Here is a 20,580-nt window from a genome sequence, read left to right as displayed (position 1 = left end):
TTAGAAAATTATTTTCAATTTGTCCACTGCGCATAATAACTTATGTTGTGATTTATTTAAGATAAAAAAGACTCTTTTACACTAAAAACAACCACTTCAAGGATAGATTTGGAAGAATAATGTCTCTTTGTGAAAATGTTTACTTGTCTATATTCGATCGATGTTTGCCAAACCTGTTGCTGTCGTGGCTTGTATCATTATATACACACGCTGCGGTGTTCGTGTTATCTTATGATTTTATCTTTTTTTTCCATAAGTTGACCATCATTTGGTATTATTTCATAATGGTAATACCTGATACATCACTAACATAATAACAAAGAAAAGTTGCACCAAAAACATATGCGTCTGCCACGCTTACACGGCTAAACCGTCTAGAGCTTTGAACGTGCACCGGAGTTAATTAAAAAATACTTAGTTCAAAAGTACCTTTTTCAATTTACCCTTTATCACAAATCAATGTACAATCAGTACACACTGAAACGATTTAAATATGAGATTGCCCGGAAAATTTTCCAAGAATTATATGTGATAGTGTTGCATAGACTTCCTGTTTTCAATACGGAATTAGGTCACGCGGTCCATCTCACTTTCACCCATACCGAGATAGGCCAACCATGCAACCATACATAGCTGGTTGCGTCAACATCTCGAGTGGCCGTGTTTCGGGAGCTAACCCAGTTTGTTGGCTTCTTGGCTAAATATATAAGCGCGCTACCTGACTACGAGCATACATAGCGCCCAGCGCCAGCGCATTCCTACGTGACAATGCGCTATAGACCGTTTTAATATATTGTGTGTGTAATACGCAAAGATGGTGTTTAAAAAGAAAATGCTTATTGACAAATATTATGATTCTGATTTACTGGAATAGTAACTGTAAACTTCCTCGATGAACTTTTGAAAGGATTTTTTTTTTCTTTAAATTCATTATGACAAATATTCAAGATCCGAGTCAACCTCTTCATTTGCCATCACAAGTTCTGATTACTCTTGAAAATAATATTTTTATTGTGAAAGTGTTTAAGGAAAAACTACATCAATAGTTCATTGTTTAAATTCAATGAATCAGGGGCATAATCTAGGGTACTTGTGAATAGCGGGCGATGCGAACGAACTCCCTTTTAATGTAATCCAACACCGAAGTGTGCCGTCGGCCTGACTAACCTTTCAGACCAATTGCCGCAAATGGTTTAATAGATTACGTGTTGTCATGATGACAAATTGACCGTAAAGCCCTTAAAAATCCAGTTTATCGTGAACTCTTTTGAACATAAATAAGGTTGGATTATGAATATTATAACAATATATTTTCATACTTCTGATCACTACTCCTTGTCTTGTTACTTTAATGTTATTTAAATTAATTTTAATCTAAAATTATTTTAGAATAGAAAAAAAACGTCAACATGTTTTTGTGTTTACGTCCCTTCTCGGGCTTCTCTTACGGTCCCGATTTAAGGGAAACACTAGACAAGTTGTTGCAAAAAAAAATGTTACATTATCATAACTCAGCAATGACTTTATTATATTACGAATAAATACAATCAGTCCTCGAATCAAATCTTTACATGAAGGCTAGATATCTTACATACAAATTTAATGTAACAGATTTTTGTGTACAAGTTTTACTGCTCACGAAATGACCATGCCTCGTTAAAAGAAAACTATGCGAGCAAAGTTAGGAGCATCTGCTGTGCGATCGTGGTACAAATTAAAGATAGCATAGAGGTGATTATTTCATCAAAGTGAACTGTTTATTAATCTGCGTTAATCCAGCCAGGAATAAACAGAGCCTGCAATTAAACATGCATCTCATCCTTTCGGTCTAAAGACATCTCTAAATAAGAGGTATCGTACAAGTTTCGACAACCACTTTACTCCTACACCGCATCATAGTAAACATGATTTATGAAACTGAAAAATACACATTATAGTTATCCTTTTATAACATCGTTGTTTCGTGATCAAGTGTGGTGTGTGCGCGTGCGGCTGACCTACTTACAGTTGGCGACGGCACCTACAGCCGACCACACACAGCACACATGACCATCGCCATTACCTGCCTGCACCCATCATAGTACTGAAACATCGCCGCTGATAACTAACGAAATCCCTTTCGGCAGTTCAACGACCCCGCTATCGAAATCCGCACACTCACACGCCCGTCCTCGACGAAACGAGCAGATAAAAAAAACGAAACAAAAGACATCTCGTGTAACGGTGAATGAACATCGGAGAGAGATAACGATATTTCGGCAGTGTACTCGTCAAATGTAAGGTCGGCTACGAAAAACACTGACGCAATTTTTACAGCGTACGTAATTGAGCACTGACGGTGCGGACGGTGTGTGCGTGAGCGCCGAGAGCGACGCCCGCGTCCGCCGAAACGGAGGCGGAATATTTAGGTGAAAGTGTTTCGAATTTCGACATGACGACATTCGCGCGCAGTCGTTATCGTGATTTTGCCGAATCTAGAGGTTCGAAGAGCGCGCAAACGACCGCGACGCGACTGCGATCCGCGCCCGCGCCACTTATGTGTTCGTTCCGCAGGAAGTGCACCCGTCGCATGCTGAAGTCGAGTGTTTGAAAAACTATGCTGAGAGTTGGTGTATCGAAAAATTTTCGGAGACGCAAATTAAAAAGGTGATCGGTGCATCTTAAACTGGATGGAACTTTGTGTGATGTGCTAGCTGTTTTGACAAGCTGTCAGCGGGCGCCAAGCTGGGGTCGGACGAGGCGCTGGACGCCTCCGCGCATGCGCAGCAACTGCAGACGATGACATCCACAATGGGTAAATATTTGATAAAATATCAAATCTAACATTTCCATTGAGTCGACTAACAATATCGCTGCCAATTAATATCCATATATTAATGAATTTAATTATGTAAATACATCAAAAGACAAATTCTTTGCACCAAATCATATATAGTACGAAACAAATGCAATCAAAAACAAATAATAGATAATCAAGCACCGACAATTCGTAGCTCTCGTAGACCGTAGTCACTGCTACGGCTGGAGTTACGACCGTAGCTTCATAATCCAAAAAATACCTCACTTAAATTATGACACTAAATATATATTTATAATTATAAGTACAATAAAAATGTTAAGTGGGAATTTTACTCAAATAGAGTAAGATTATAAAAGTTAGTCATAAAAAATATAATTGGGTAATTAGTATTTAATAGCAGAATTAAAAAACAACCAAAAACTATTACATATACTCTATCATGGTATATTTTATCATATTTAACAACCGAGTGCATCAATAAATAACTTTTATTATTTTTTAACGAAGAACGAATTATTTATTTATTAGGTTATATCATCAGTAATTTAACTAATGGCATGTCTATCTATTATATTAGTGTGCTTTTAAAACATTAGTCAATTATTTGAAATTCTAAGAACTAAAATCTGAAAAAACAAAACCTTATTTTTGTTCGCTCTAACTACTGTAGAGCATTCGTAGCAAGTATCTACGAGATTTCGTAGCCTTTGCTACGAGTGCGCTATGGCGTGTGGTGTAGTATGTGTGGTTCAGATCAATATTGGTATTTAAAAAAAACTGGTTATTATTATTACGAGTATTTTTTAAATTGTTACACAAACTTGTTATTTTATATGTCATAGAGACCCATATTTTCTCCACCCGATAGACTTCACACCAACAAATACTTAAATGTTTTTCAAATTACATATTTACTATATTATACAAGCTAGAGTTATTTATAACTTTGCTAATTTTTCTATCTATTTTATTTTTTTCAACTTTAACTTCGAAATGTATATACACAATGCCATCAATTTTTAATCGCGAATAAAAATTTTGGCTTAAACAATTCAAAAAGAAAAATTCAAATTTGTATTGTTTTTGCATATGGCATTGTGTCAATAGTTTGTAATGGAATGGGAGCATGTAACAGTGTCGCTTCCGGACTTGGCTTTATCAGTACACTCCCACAAAGTTAACAGTTTAGAATCAGGCTAATGAACTTGAAAGTAAACTAGAGCTTGTCTATATGTGGAACTTTGGCAATTAAATGTTTAGTGTAATTTTTATGTTGTATGTACTTAAAATGTAGCTTAAAACTTCTTTTGCGTTTTGTTTTGTTTTGGTGACATTTGTTTATTGTTGCTTTTAGTTATATTACAGATTTCATGTAGGTATAATTTTTAGTAAGGATTTTAGATTTATTTTTATAATTTTAATACATTTGCTCGGTGCATTTTTCTCTCAGTAAAGCCTTTATAACCAGCTAAAATAGTTAGCTGGTTGTAACTAAAAAAAAACTCAGTACTCTAAGCGACATAATTTTCAGTGGGACGTCAACTTGTATTGTAAGTAAAAAATAAACTTTTCTAACAGAGGTATTCAAGAGCATAGTATAAAGTGATCGATGAAATGATCATTATTTTTGACGTTCGCAATTGGTTAAATATCTTATTGTGAAAAATATATTACAGCGATTTCCGCATTGTATTTTATGTTCAATAATTGTTTAACAAAATGAAAATTTTGTAAAAAAAAACTAAGGAAAGGCAAAGCAGTCTTAAAATAATTATGAATCAATCTTATTAATATAGGAAGTAGAAGCCAATTCATCTTACCTTTCTCGAGTCAAATATGGCTCCTATAGAATCTTAACTACGAATTAGTTATAATTCCTTAATATATATGTATATCAAAATTGGTAATTTTGATATATTAAGAAAAAAACAAATTGAATTGAACAAATTATCTAAAAATAACTCGGTTAAACATATTTCGAAACAAAGCGGGTACTCGATAACCGTGACATTCGCAAATCATCTCATGGATCACAAACGTGACTGCATAACCGTTCTATTATGGCCGAACTTTTACTTTCGTCACAATATGGCCGCCCTTTGTCTATGGTCTACGACTCGCCGGGGTCGATGCTCCCGCGCCATTTTGCTGTTGCCGAAATACGTTTTTTACGCTCACTTTCCAATACGGTGAAAGCGAAAAGAGTACCTACCGAATGTCACTGCTTCCTTTCAAAGCATTGTGGTGGGTGGATGTCGGGTTCAAATGGTAATAGGCGTGTATGCCCGCTTGTTAGAAACTGCATTGTTCGCCGCTATGAATACATGAACTAGATTAACATTTTGTTTTTACCTCAGTTCCGTTAACAGGCCAAAATGACAATGATTTTTTATGATTTTAACGGATTATATTCCCCAGAGTACGAGTAGAACAAACAAAGACTATATCTTTCCACTTTTCAAGATCCCTATAACTTTGTTTCGCTTTATCCAAACTAATAGCCTCTTTATTGTTCATTGTTTTCCAGATGAAACTAATGAATACCCCAAAAGAACAATGTTTTATTAATTTTAATTGAAACATTTAAGTCGAATATGCGAAACTACGTTTATTTGAACACCAGGTTACAATGACAAACACGAGATTTGAACCCAACTCAGATTATAAGTTAACGCCTGACAACAGCAGCAATACAACAGATAATTACAACAATAGATGTAACAGATACAGTAGCAGTTCGCCGGCCAAGTAGCAATGCTTGCCACTTATACGTATTCCAATTAATATCTTCTAATTAGTTATACGAAATGTACTATGAATTGCAAACTCTACAAAACTTTGTGTAAAAAATCTGTGAAAACCTTCGATTAAAAGCAATCATAGCCGAGAAATGAGGATATTATTTCTAAAAATAGCATTGCTTGATTTACCTCTAAAAAGCATGCACAAGATATCCTCGTCTAAAAATACCTGTAGTTAGCGTAGGTATTTGCTATAGAGCACGCGCTAGTAGTGAATATAAAATTGTCTTCAAATTGGAGCAAAGTAAACCCTAATTTAATTTGACCAAAATAGAGATCAATCAAAGCCTGAAGGTAAGTCAAGATTAGTTTAAATATTGCATTGCAATTTTAAGTTTTAAATGTTCTTTTACAAAACTTAAAATCACTCATTCTCATTTCAAATAAATAAAGAATAATTAAAATTGTATATGTTATTCTTGACATCGAAATCCTGACTCAAATCCTAATCCTGGGACCGAGTTTTTGATATGGATAATATTCTACGCGAAATAGTTACCTACTATAAACCATCAATCGAATTCACTCTTTGCTGAGGCTGTGAACGCGCCTAATTACAGTGGTCCGTATAGCCAAAAACGTGAACGTGAACAAGATCCAAGTGGCCATCTCCATCGTCCGGGTAAAGGATAGGAAGTATTGTATACGTATGCCAATCAAATGCCAAAAAAATTTTTTTTATTCGATAGCATTCTACACAGAATACTTACTCCAAACCATCAATCGATTTTACCGTTTGCATAAAGTTGTGAACCCGCCAAATTAAAAACGTCCGTACTACCTAGAAGTAAACGAGTTCCAACTGGTCATCTCAATCGGTCGGGTAAAGGCCAGGAAGTGTTGTTGTTCCGGTGGCAATGTCAGTGGCGACGCGAGGCCGACTGCCCGATTCGGCGCAACGACCGACCGGAGCTGAGGCCTATCCGGGATTGTGCTCGATTGTTTACGTTAGACTAGGCTTTGCAAGCGGCTGTGCTTCTACGGGAATTTTAAAAAAAATCTGCAGACATCATCTGAATGAATGTGAAATTTCAACGAATATTATTTTTATATTCCATTTCAAAAGATCACTTCTTGGATTTTAAACATTCTGATTTCTTGTAATTCTTTGTGAGAGTCAGAGTTAATGAACTAACTAGTGTATTCTTCAAAATAATAAAATTTTCACAGCTCAGAATAAAAGACATCAACGCGTGACAAGGCTGTTTTAATTGAATATTTTACAAAAGTTACATCAATAATTGTTTTGCTTTATGAAATCCTGCAGTCGTATAGAAAACTGCACAGACAACTGTATTAACTCACTAAATACTGCGATCAAAATTTATCTCTGTCATGTTTTGTCCTCATTTTGAGCCAACAATATTCTAAACTTAATCGTGCGTGTCTTAGCCTCCTAGACATTAGATTCCAAAATTGAAATCCCGCAACGGCTCGTGTAGATTTCGGCCGTGGTGTTGGCAGCCTTGTCTGCGGCCTCCGCGCTTGCGCCTTGACATTCACAAGCATGTGCCTCGATAGTCCATTTCCAAATACTTCCGACTAAACACTTCCTACTTTGAACCGAAAATTTAATATTTATAACCTAAGACTACTTTGACAGACAGACAGTCGCAGCTTCCTTGTTTTGAATAAATATGGATGATCTAATAAGGTAGTCTGGTCAATATGGAGGGTCGCAAAAAATGACATTGAAAGTTTCCGCGGTGAATGAATGCAATGTCGCGGTTCAAAGATCATAGCGATAAAGGTTATGAAATATCAAAAGTTTTTGGAGTTAAATATAAATTTAATGTTCTGATATTTGTACGGAAAATCCATGATCCAAAAACAACTTTTTAGTTGCAGATGCCATTTAAAAATGTAAGATATAAACGTATGAATTTAAACAAAATATAATTCGGGATAATTTTAGGCAATGATAGTTTATTGCCTAAAATTATGCGAAATCTCTGAATTAAGCTATCCGGCTAAATATGGCCATCGACTCTGTGACTCTCTCTGTATTAGATGTGTAAAATAATGAAAATATCACAACGGTCAGGCTTGTCAGTGATCCGAACAAGGACACTTCTGCCCACTTGTAAAACTTCCGCACATGTCGTTTCCTAAAGAACATTTGTCAAAATTTAAATTCATATTTTTTAAGCATTATTAATACAATATTTAATATTAAGGCAAAATATTTGGTGTGTTTGTCTATAATAATGTCTGTTACCAGTTTAGGGCTTAACCGTCATGTATAAATATAGTTAAATATCCGAGATCATACATAAAACACAAATCGTTGTTTTCTAAAAAAATCAATGTAATGCCTTGTGGTTTCCGGCACTTTAGAATAGGACCACTCCATCATTGTCGGATCGTCGTGAAAGGTGACTAAGGGATAGGCTAATAGACTTTGGACTTAGGTTTTATTCTTCTTTTAGGCGATGGGCCAGCAACCTGTTACTATTTGAATTCTTATTCCATCTCTAAGCCACACAGTTGAACGTGACCTTTCAATCTTTTATGAAACTGTTGGCTCTGTCTAATCTTTGTCTAATAAAGACGTGGCTTAAAAAGAGTGTGTGGAAAGAGTGAGAAACTGTGGAAGACAACCTTTATGTTGTTTTCTACTTACCTTATTGACATCTTATTCAACCAATCTTACCTTACCCTGTAAACGTATGAAAAAAAAAATGACTTCAGGTAATAAACAAGTTCTTTTTTTTTATTTTTTTAAGATTCTTGCTTGATGCTTCTAATTTAAAGGTCTCAAAGGTTGGTTAAAGCAATCTCTCCTTTTCTGTCGAGTATAATTATTTGAAGTCTTAATTTTTGCTTATCTTAATAGATGCATATTGAATGGCCAAGATCAAGAAACTCAAATAATCAAAACAATGCCAAATGTTGGATTTAGGCTGTCGACCATCCAACGACCCTGAATGAGGACACCTCTGTTCATATGTGGAACTTCCGCGCGGATGTCTTAGACATACAAAAATAAAAAGAATAATTAAAAGCATTGACCTTATATGCTTCGATATTAAAGTAATTTTTTTACCCTGTTCTTGTCACCTTATTTGTTTCAAATTGTACTAAGTGTGCTAATACTGCGAGAAATATAGAATTGTATAAATAAAATTACATTTTTATTCTAGGGAGGTAGGCAGAGATAACAGGCTACATCTTTTCACTTGCCACAATCCCTTATTTTTTGCTTCGTGCACAATAGATTCCGAACCATTACGATTCAGCACAGCAAGTCAAGATAGCGTCTTTACACCAGGAACTACTTTTAAATAGTCAGTTTCCTTACTATTTCTTTAAAAACATTCATTCATTCATAAATCAAAGACTATATTTTGTATTAAAAATATATGACATAACCAAAATTTTACTGAATTATTTTTATAAACCTTATTTTAATGTTTAAAAAATATGGGAAATATTTATTTATATAACATATAACCTTATATGTAAACTTCATTTATTATATTACCTACGCCAAAATTATAATGCAAAAATATATTTTAAAACCATTTTATATAATAAAAATTATGACTTCGCAAATATTTGCGGAAATCAAATTAATTTGACCTTTAATTTTAAGAAGATATAAATAGTTTTTAGCCAAGTTCTTAAACATGAAATATTATTCACAAAATGTTAAGTTTCAATACATATGGTAACAAATATTGTTAACCTTATTTTCAGTGTAGGAAAACATGATTCTTCTTCCTTTATCTAAACTTTATACTTTTTTATTATTATTTATTTTTTATTTATACATTTATTCAATAAAATGCTAGTTTTTGAGGCTGTTGGATCCTCTGTAAGAGATAAAGACGTAAAGAGTAAAAAAATAACAAGTGGAATAAGGTAGCGAATATTGTGCAGAATACGTCTGAAAAACCGCGACCGCGAATGCTTCATTGCCTCGATATATACGCCATTATCAAGGTCTTTGACTCACCGTGTTTATTTTGGGTGACTCTAGAGTTCGTTTATCTTTGTTGATGAAATAGAATTCAAGATTATTGCACTCTTATTGGATTTACGCTCCAACTAAAATAATTTGCACGTGCGCTCCGTTTCGAAATAGAATTGTTTTGAACGAATAATAATTTTAAACTTCTTTTGTTCATACAACGTTTCTTAATCTATCATTTAGTCATCAGGCCCTAATAACTCCTATATTCATAAAATAAGGTGGTTTTTCTAAAATATGAAACCTTTTATATAAACACTAAACTAACTAAACTTATGTATCAATAAAAAAAGATAATTACAATTACAGAAATTAATACGGAACTATCTGGCGGAAAAATAAATGCAATCAAATTGAAAGATGTTAAAAATCTGTAAGTGCTTTGTCTGTCGATTCGACTATGAGCATTATTTCTTTATCTTATTTATCAATCTTTAGTACAAATCCATCTAGCACGGCCTTGCTCAATAAAGTACCTATAAATAATAGACGAGAAAATGGGTTATTTAAATGTTAAATGTTAACCTTGGCACTTGAACTCTTTCGGAACAAGATTGTAAAAAGATTTATATAAATCATTTTACATGAAGTCTAGTTTAAAATATAATGCATAATATACAAACAAATATCAAGTTAACGTGATCAAATATTTATGTATAATTCTGAACAGATAAGTGATGAAATTTTGTTTATGGATGATAATTTGAATGAAACTGTCAACCAAACTCTTGAATTATGGTCGTAGGAAGATCGTGACTCCTGCTGAAACCTGCTTTCCTGTTTGTACCTGGTAGAAAAAGTACTAATATAATGGTAATGACTAACACTACAGTCTTTATTACCTCTTGTTACTAAAATTACGCAATAAAATTTCGAACGTCACCATTTCCGCATATTTCAAGTGCACGGACACAAGTTGCATTGACGTGCATTGCATTGATATGACTCAATCTCTTATCAATGCAATGTGCGATTTTTCTTTTATTACCTACGTCTCCATTTTCACGGCCAATGTTAAGATTCTGACATTAATATACCTATTTAATTTTACACAAGAATAGGTTATAATAATTCCTTGCTTGGTTTAATCGTTTTGAAAGAAGAGAAGAAGTTTAGTTAAAATGCAGATAAGTAATATCAGAGATTAAAGTACGTGCAGTCATGTAAATTACCTAATCTTTCTGTGACTAAGTTTTTTTTTAAATGCAAATTTTAACAACAACAACAACACTATCGGGTGTTCAACTGCGATGCTCGATCTATTTGCAGGAGCAAAACCGAACGACCGCCGAGTTCAAGAACCCTCGTTGATTACGAGGGAATCGATATCGGTCATTATGACGAAATCCGTTTACGTGACTCGTGACGCGACTAATACCGTCAACAACACATTAAACTACCTAAGAATTATTTACTTAGAGTGCTAGGGGCATCGCTTGCATGGGTTTTCAAAAAGAAGTTTATGTTTCATGCATCTTCTGTCATGGAAAAAATATATATTAGAAGGTCAAAAATGAGTTGGCCTGGGACAGATTTGAGAAGATTGAAGGACCAAGCCTTAAGATGAAATAATATTAGAATAAAAGAATCCTACGGCCCTCTCCCGTGCCATCCTTTCCCACGGATGCTGTAAAAGGCTACTACGGGACAGGCTTTTTAACTTTCTTCTTTTAGGCGATGGGTTAGCGACCTGTCACTATTTGAATCTCAATTCTATCATTAAGCCAAACAGCTGTAAGTGGCCTACCGTCTATTCAAGACTTTTGGCTCTGTCTACCCAACAAGGGATAAAGACATGATTATATACATATATGTATGTATGAGTCTACGTTACTCCCGAAAGTCTACGCTGGGAATATGCAAACAAAATTAATCCGCTAGTTTTTTAGTTAGAATTAATGTAAATCTTTTTTTATCTACTGTATAGTATTAGTATGTATTTCAATGATATATTTGCCCATGCTTGTTTGAGTTTCTGTAAACTGTACATCCAATAGTCAGCTTCACTCGTGGTACTTGTTGACGTACTATCGCATATCGTTTGTATAATAGCTCTCTTATATCCAACTATAAGCTACAAATATACGGTATTCATAGATCTGCACGAGAGTAACATTGTTGTTTGTGCACAGTTAATAAAAGCGCAATATGTTAGAGATTTAAATAAGTCATTCTAACAGTATTATAACAATTAGTCTTGTAAATAACCAAGAAATTAGGGAATGTAGGTATGATATTTGCATGTCTATATTAACGTTGTAAGTATGCCATCCAACCTTAATTTTTTGTTTTCCATTTGCAGTTTATATTTATTACGTTCAGTAACTTTTTTGTTAAGATTTTTTTTTGTATTTTTGAACCCTACTTCCCTTAATAATATTTAATGGTTTTCTTCAAAGCTTAAGATAAACAAAACATTAAACATTATTAAGGTTATATCTTCATCCAAATATATAGTATCGGTTAAGTTTAAATATTTGGTTTTTGCATACGGAGTTTCCGTACAATGAAAAACGTAACTATTACGATAACACCGCTGTAAAAATAAACGTCACTCATGTTTATCCTGCGCATTTTTATTGACAATTTACTATTATTACGCCACCTTGACGTCAACTAAAAATCTCGTCCCACGTTATCGAAGCTATAAAACAGTCTATGTAGCACAATGAAAATGCTGAATTTAAATAAAACTTGCATGCGCCAGCGCAATATTGTAGTTACGCATTGAACTAGTGACCATTGGCATTGAAAACTGAAAATGATAAATTATGATCCAACAAAAAAATTATCATACATCAAATCTGTCGTTAGAGAACAGTTCTTGCCATATAATATATAACTTAATAATCTGGACCCAATCTTATTTAATGTGAAACGTTATTTAAAATGTATGACCGATACCCAAGAGTCTCCGGACCGTTCTACGCTGAACGACCTAAGTATACACCAGACTACAGTGAGTGAACCAAATTTATCTCAACTTTTTTTACCAAGGAATATATAATACTGCTGAACAAAAGTCTCCTTTCAGATATCGTGACAGACATATTAATTTTTCATCAAATGCCTTTAAATTATAGAACAACATGTTAACGTTCTCTACTGTTTTCTTAATTTAAATTTTTATTTATTCCAAGAACAATGTAATCAAATTGCAAGAAAATAGATACATGTAGTTCTATATATTTCAACACGAATACCAATTTGATTACAGGTACAATTTTGTGCAGAATCTGTAATATGCAAGTTCACCTTCAGATGTTTCCGTTAAATTCATTACCGTTTCCAGGAACTGAGCCCTTATTACATTGAATCGATACTCTGATGAGTTCATTGACCGATCATTATGGATTGAATTATTTACATACGTTTCTATTTTGGTATCGATAAAATGTAGCGTAATTAACATAGAAACATTTGAGTTTAATAACAGGTTTACTAATTTAGTGTAATTTGCGGTGTTTTATTTGTGTATCAGAAAATATATTGTTAATTTTGTTCTTTCAAAATCATTTCATTCTTTTAATTCTTCGCGTCACACTATATTTAACTTTGTGTACACTTGAACCTATAAGGGTAAGTTCTGCTAATTCCAAATAACCCCTTCAAGTCGACGCAAACTAGCCTTTCCATATCAGTTATTAATAATACTGGTATTCTTAGATGTTTATCTACTTGTTTTATGGATCGTTGAATAAGTATCCTCGAAAGTCTCGAAATGCACTATAGGGCTAGCTCAATTTGTGTTTGTTTCTGTTTTAATATAGGGAAATATCGGCTCCATGCGTTTTATCAAAAATATCCGATAATTTTGGATCGAGTACAAATAAAAAGATCGAAAAGTCTCTTTTAGTACACCTCTGCACTAGTACTTACAACACGTACTATATCAAATTTAAAACTAGACCTTGTATTTTATGCTTGTGCACAAGGTAGTCGATATGCCAATCGGTTTCCTCTTTTATATAAAATTTTATAACGATTGCTTTTATTTTGTCCACAGGAATAATGACACTCAGCCGCGGCCCGTGTGACCTCGACAATATGAGTCTGTTCCAAGACCTCAAACTAAAGAGGCGGAAAGTTGACTCTAGATGTAGTAGCGATGGTAAGTCCTTTTATTTTTTTAATCCATATACTATATACTTTATTTCCGTATCGTAATGTATGTCATTGATAAAATTTGAAAATATTGAACCGATTTTTGTCAAATATCCCGGGCATCTGTGAAAGAATATTAAATTTAGAATCTCCTAATTACTGACTCACACCAACGCAAGGCTGGTGCAATCAGTAAATTTACCTGTATATAAAAGTTAGATATTTAATTTACACGTCTTATAAATCTTAAAGAAGAACATTGCAGAGTTTTCAGAAGTCTATTTTTCTTTTCTGCGTATAAAATTTAGACAGTCGCAATCAATTCAACGCACGAACCACTGTCACTTTCAACTAGTGGTACTCATTGCCGAGCCATTTATTGTTATTTATTATTAACTAGCTTTGCCCTGGAGCTTTGCTGTTACGGGTAGCATTTATAAGAATAAACCTTTCTCAGAAAACCCTCTTAACGAGATTATCGCATATATACAGACAGTGAAAATATTTTTCTTTTAACTTTATAATATGACGTGATTACTCATAAACCTATAAATTGGTTCTTTAAAAAATGAATTAGTAATGCTTCCCGTTCCGTGGGTCCTTATTTAATTTTAAACTTATTGGAATTAGCGGTGAATAATAGTCGATGCAACATTAGATACCTAAAATATAAATAAATATTATATACTTAAAATTAGAATATCTCAATGAAATGACAAAAGACTGAAAACTTACAAGTTAACCAATAAACAATCAATAAATTAATCGATCGCAATGTCAAAAGGTTAAATTAGAATAAAAATTGATAAACCATATTACACAACACGAAATCGTAAACAAATTAGTGTTTGATAATCGTCGTCATCAGACGAAAGTTGAATAATCGGCATCACTGCGAGAGAGCCGGTTCCAATGCGAGAAATGGTGTAACTTTCACTCGCCGAAAAAATTAAAGTCCGGTTCTTCGACCCGCGCAATATCGTGCACGTTGAGAATAGCTACCTGAAATATTATTGGACCTATTGATATTGTTACGAAAAAGCACCTATTGATATAATCAAGAAAAGTAGATGGTAGTAGTAACTTTATTTCATAAAAAGAAAATATTGATATAATATTGATATTAATATACTCAAAATTATGATTTATGGCTACATCTCTACGCCACTTCTCACAACATCCAATCACACAGCAACTGTCAATCATCGCGGAAAAATTGACGCGCTCAACCAATAGCAGCGAGGAATCTAAATCGCGATTTCAAAGATGACATTGGATTGGAGCATAAATACTCGTACAACCTCCGACTCAACATCGTCGGAGCCGCGGTTCCCCAGGCATAACGCCTAGCCTGGCGGAAGATCTTCCCTTTGGTGGCGGTCGGGCCGAATCATCACTCCCGCTACAGATTAATTAAACTGCACAGATATACTCGTAGGAAGCTAATCTTCTATAAATTGATTTTCATTACATAACTATGACATAACTTAAAGTCACAGCGAAGAAAGTTTACGTAAACTTGTATAGAGGTGAAAGTAATAAATAACATTACCGTAATTATTACTATTGTGGCCTCATGAATAACCCATTGAGAGAAAGAAAGATTCACTGCCAACAACGTTACATTTGGCTCGAGGCGTGAAGTAGTTCCGTAGTCATGAATAGCCTTTTTTACGCCACAAAAACGAAAGATGCGAGGAGTAATCGAAAACATAAGGTGGTTTTGCAACGACTTTTAATGATTTTTTTTACACTAACGACGCAAAGTGAAAATTGTTAATTATAGGTAATTCACTATCATTCAATATGATTCCATAGCATGTCGAAGATAGTACAGAAATAACAGAGAACCAATAAGATAAATTTTGTCAATATTTATAAGTACATACAATAGAAATGGGGATACCTAACGTTAATATTACACTTACATGTTCAATGTAAAAAAATATCAAACGTATTTTTATAACCATTTTATTCGATGCTGTTTTTAGTATCGGGAATAGCAAATCATATTTTCACGCGAATTCATGCGAAGCTGGGGTGTGACGCGTTGAGGGCGTGAGCGTGACGTCAGTGACGTCACAGTGTCGCCCTGTATGAGAAGCATTGTTTGTGCGTGCGCTCCTTAGCGGTATAATCTAATAGACGGTTATTCGGACACTGGCCTAATGAACCGACTTCCCTACAGCTATTTTAGACCGTGCATGGCGGATTTGGTGACTTAAGCATAATTAAGCGGATTTCTGCAGAAACTGAATTTAGTGAACTTACTTTGTAGATGCTTTAAACTGCATAGTCGGTGTACGATTTTGGTGCTGGAATAAAAACTTGTGTTGCACGGTACCATAGCACACTTCGGACACTCTCTGGACAGGTGAGGACACAACCAATTATTACGCGAGAAGAAAGAAAATAAGTGACCAAGGAAGAAAGTAAATGACCATTAAGATCTCACATCCATCAAGACCAAAAAGCAAGAATGTTAAAAAGTGCTAGCGACGGCTGATAAAAGTGTGTTGTATTTATTAATCTTTACTAGTTATGAGGCACCCCTTTCTTGGTAATTTGTCAAATCAGATATTAGCTGATGTCTTTAACTTATTAATACAATCTTGATTATTATTTATTGTTAAGCTGTTGACTGAATGAGTAAAATACTGACATAGAAAATATATGAGCATTATCATTAACAGCGAAAACACGTGTTAATGGACGCAATGACGTAAACTTGATTAAGATATTTGAATTGAAAACAACATCGTTGCCCCTAATATGGTTTTATGTAGACAGCAACCAATATTGATTAATAACCAGTATCAAATATTTAAATGTTTTTTTAATATCACATGACTGCATTCATGAATCTTATCAAAATACTAAGACAATAGGAAAAGCTGTATAACGTTTGCTCGCAAATTATTCACAAAACATCATCGTTATCGTTTAAGTGAAGAAGTCTACAATTTTTTATTAACTTGTATGCATCGATGTGTTTACCGTTAATATAAGTATAATAACTATTACCTCACAGACTTTCTTAGTTTGACCGCTTTTGCAATTAAACTCGTCTAAACATTTATCCGAACAATAAATTTTCGAGTTTAATTATAAGGTAAAAAAATCATTGTAAATATTACAGCACACGTTAATAACCATAACTGTTTTTTTCCTGTGACAGTTTTACTCAGCTTTTTTCATTTTAAGAAACAACGATAATTCGTGAAGAAATGCCCCTCACCGCAACCGAAAGCAAGTTTAATTTCTTTTGTTTTTACTCTTTACTGATGTTAAACTGGAAACTAATTGAATGACATATCCACGCACAACCTAACCTGAGTTTTTTTTTTGTGTAGAAACTATATAAGGAATTTCCTGAAATATGAAGCTGAAATATATAGCTGAAGCTCAGAAAATATGGGATTTTTCGTTTTGCACTGACGCACTCTAGTTGAAAAATAAAGCAGAATGAATAAAGTATGTAGTATTACAATTCAATACCTTTGATTTCTCGATGAATGGTTTGTATAGGTATATAATGGTAAAACTCAGTTAGTCGATAAGGGAATTCCATTGCGAAAAATAGTAAGTTACAATAATTTTCGTGTCGTTGTTCTCGTAAACTGAAGGTCTACTGATAAGAATAGTTTGAATTGCCATAGTAGTGCGTCAGCGCACGCATAGTGAAAACCTCCCAACATTACGGTGACTGAATATTAAAGAAAATTCTGAAAATATAGTTAGTATCATAAACAAAAGTATTTTATAAGGTATCTTTTACGTAATTATTAATCTAATCAATGCAAATATTTGTATAATTTCTTGTTTTTATAATTAATGGTTTAGTTCTTAAAATACATTAATTATCTCGTATTTTTATATTTACGAAGTAAACGTTAATATTAAACACGTGTTTGGAAAAATATCCATGTCCATATAAAATTTCACAGTAAGAACCGGGCATAGCGACACGTGTCGGCCCACTCCACTGCGCCCTCGCCAGAAGAAAGGGTAGGGGCTGTGGTGTGAGTGTGACCTATTTTTCATCGTGTCGGTGACCGCACGCGACCTTCGGACTTGCAACGATCGAACGGACGCCTCGAGCAACCGTCTAAATAAAAGAGTTGCACATTACGCAACCACCGCGCCGTCATTGTTGTTCGCCTGTTGTGCTTTCATCATTTAAGAAGAATCCACTTAACGTTTGATAAGCGCCGAGCATATTTGAAACTTCAGCTTTTTACGCTAAGTATAATTTTAAGTAACCGATAGTCCCTTACGAAATAGACCTGAGAAATGGCCGCTTTCCACTCTAGTTTAGATAAGTACTCCTCGTTAGCATTGCCGACATAACAACTAGTAATCAAACCGGGACGTCTATCTAGGCGGCCTAGCCTACCTAGAGCCTATTGGATTGCATCACCTAGCTAGAAAGATCGGTCCCCACCAATGATGTGGTAAAGGACGCGAAGTGAAATAGAGATCGTCCTCGAAGCGAGAGCGGTGCACGCGTTGCACTAGTCATTGTGCGGTTGCACTTCGCACGCACGGCCGTCTGAGTGACCTAATAGTGGCTGGAGGGAGGGACCGGGAAGCACTGCGCGGGGAGCGGGGGGCGCAGCCGCTTGTGCGGTAGGTCGGGCTCACTGCGCGCGCCCGCCGCCCAACATCGCGCCGTCGCCACTGGAAAACTTTCTTCGCGACTTTTCCACCCGTAAACAAAACCGCGAAAAATTTTTGCGCTCGCGCCCCCGAGCGGGCCGCCCTAGCGGCTAAGACAGTGCAGTATGCCGCATCGCGACAATATCATCACATGATTCATAATTACTTTCCTACGGACAATTATGTGATAATTAACAGCATTAATTCTTGGAGTCAATGGACTGTCGAATGTGTTTGGCGATGTAAGCTGGGTCACGGGAGAGGGTAAAGACTTCGCCTATGGATTTAGTAATAAAAAGTCGGTAAAGTTTCTGATTTAATGATAAGTGAAATTCTAAGATTTATGTTATTGAAATAGTAGGTGTTCATTAAGATGCACTTCAATATTATCGATAGATATACTTTAAATTATTATCGATATATTTTTAGTGATGCCAAATTGCCAAGCACGTATTCGCTTCATAGAAATGTTGATATCATTTGTGTTAAAATATGTACCTAAGTAGATACGTTATTATAATACTGTCATTTACAAAAATACGCAATTGTTGTATGACGTAGAGCCCTTTGTGATGTTGGTGCGCAGGCGCAACGCTTCCGGGCGCCGCATCTGCTCGTGCGCCTCGCTGCTTTCACTTTCTCCCGCACGCTGCGCTGTATCTCGCGTTAGCAGCTAGAGCGGCATACAGAAACCGATTACATTTACCTTGTCTATTTTAAATAAATCTTAAATTTATAATTGTTATTAGTGAATGAATCCTTTATCGCCAGGTCTGTTAAATTTAATAAGTCTTAAAATTTCTTTACTCATAGACATGTTAAGGATTAATTTTCGGCGGCCGCGACCACCATCGGCAGGCACTTACTTGGTGACGCAACCGGCTAATCTAGTCGGCGGCGGCGTCGGGAAGTGCAGTGTCGCGTCCCCGCGTCGCGCCCCGCGCCTTCTAACTACGATCACGCCGCGCGGTCATTGACATTTCACCTAGTTTCTATTTGTCGCCTCTGAAAACTCTCCAGTGCTCTTTTTCATTCTTGCGGAGACGCGAGGCCATATGTTTCTCTTATTGACAAAATTGGTGTATTCGCAGGCGAGTCAGCCGCCGACACCAGCACGTCGTCGCCGGACCCGGGCCCGCCATCACCGCGCATGGCGGAGGCCGGCTGCAGTACGCCGCCGCATCCCCCGCCCGTGTTTGACGGCGGCGGTTCACCGTCGCCATCGCCAGCTTGCCATCCCACCGTTATTCGCTCGGCACCACCTTACTCGGTCATCAAATTTGAGGGAACACCATCCGCAGTAAAAGTTGAAAACTCACAATCCAGCGTTAAGCATGATGCACCTTCACCTTCTCAACTATCATCAGTGAAGTTAGAAACATGCCAACCGGAACAGCCGCAGCCATATAGACCGAGACCGCTTGCGCCTCCTCCACAGGGTTCACATTCATCACTCTCACCAGGGCCCTGGCCGCCTGCAGCCTGTTTAAATGGTGTTAAGCCAGAATTAATAGGAGGACATTTCCCAACGCAACAATTAGAACCTAAGACTGGGGCCCGAGGACCAGGACAATGGCGCGGAACACCTGCCGTAATTATGGGAGAATCTGGAGGTGTGAGAACGATGTTTTGGACACTACCAGCGCCCACAACGAGCGGGGAACCAGCAGCCAGTGCATCCCATACGCCTACCCCACCTACGCCAGATCCAGCAACCTGTAGTGAGGAGTCAGCCGCTAGGTTGTTGTTAAATCTTGGAGAATTGAGGCGGCCGCGAGGGCCTCCATTAAACATGGAATTACTGTGGGCTGGTGATGTTTCACAGCTACCAGCGCATCAACAGTTACATGCATTAAACTTAAGTGCGGCAGCAGGCGGTATGCCAGGTGCTTCACCAGTTGCAGGAGCCAGTACATTGGCTCTTCCGAGACCAGAATTACGGGCTTACGCTCCAGAAGCGGAGCGTGATGAAGACGAGCAACCTATGATCTGTATGATTTGTGAAGACAAAGCAACAGGACTACATTATGGCATAATTACATGTGAAGGGTGCAAAGGTTTCTTCAAAAGAACTGTGCAAAATCGACGTGTATATACCTGTGTCGCGGATGGTGGTTGTGAAATTACAAAAGCACAACGCAATAGATGTCAATATTGCCGGTTTAAAAAATGCATCGAGCAAGGAATGGTTTTACAAGGTTGGTATATTTTTATGAAATCCTCAAGTGCAATAGTTAATATGT

General features: G+C 35.9%; 1 protein-coding gene across 1 annotated transcript in view; it reads left to right on the top strand.

Moving 5' to 3' along the window:
• The first annotated feature begins 2,409 nt into the window (after nt 1–2,409).
• The window catches only part of LOC106129430 (hormone receptor 4), a 29,565-nt gene continuing 11,394 nt past the window's right edge, over nt 2,410–20,580 (top strand). The window contains exons 1-3 of the mRNA XM_013327987.2: nt 2,410–2,794; nt 13,581–13,685; nt 19,429–20,535. Of these exons, the coding sequence (XP_013183441.1) occupies nt 2,779–2,794; nt 13,581–13,685; nt 19,429–20,535 (1,228 nt within the window). The 5' untranslated portion in view covers nt 2,410–2,778. The remainder of the gene's footprint in view (nt 2,795–13,580; nt 13,686–19,428; nt 20,536–20,580) is intronic.

Source organism: Amyelois transitella, chromosome 4, assembly GCF_032362555.1.
Source record: "Amyelois transitella isolate CPQ chromosome 4, ilAmyTran1.1, whole genome shotgun sequence".
NCBI lineage: Eukaryota > Metazoa > Arthropoda > Insecta > Lepidoptera > Pyralidae > Amyelois > Amyelois transitella.
The sequence above is the reverse complement of the archived record's forward strand: the minus strand, read 5'-3'. Positions and strand labels throughout refer to the sequence as shown.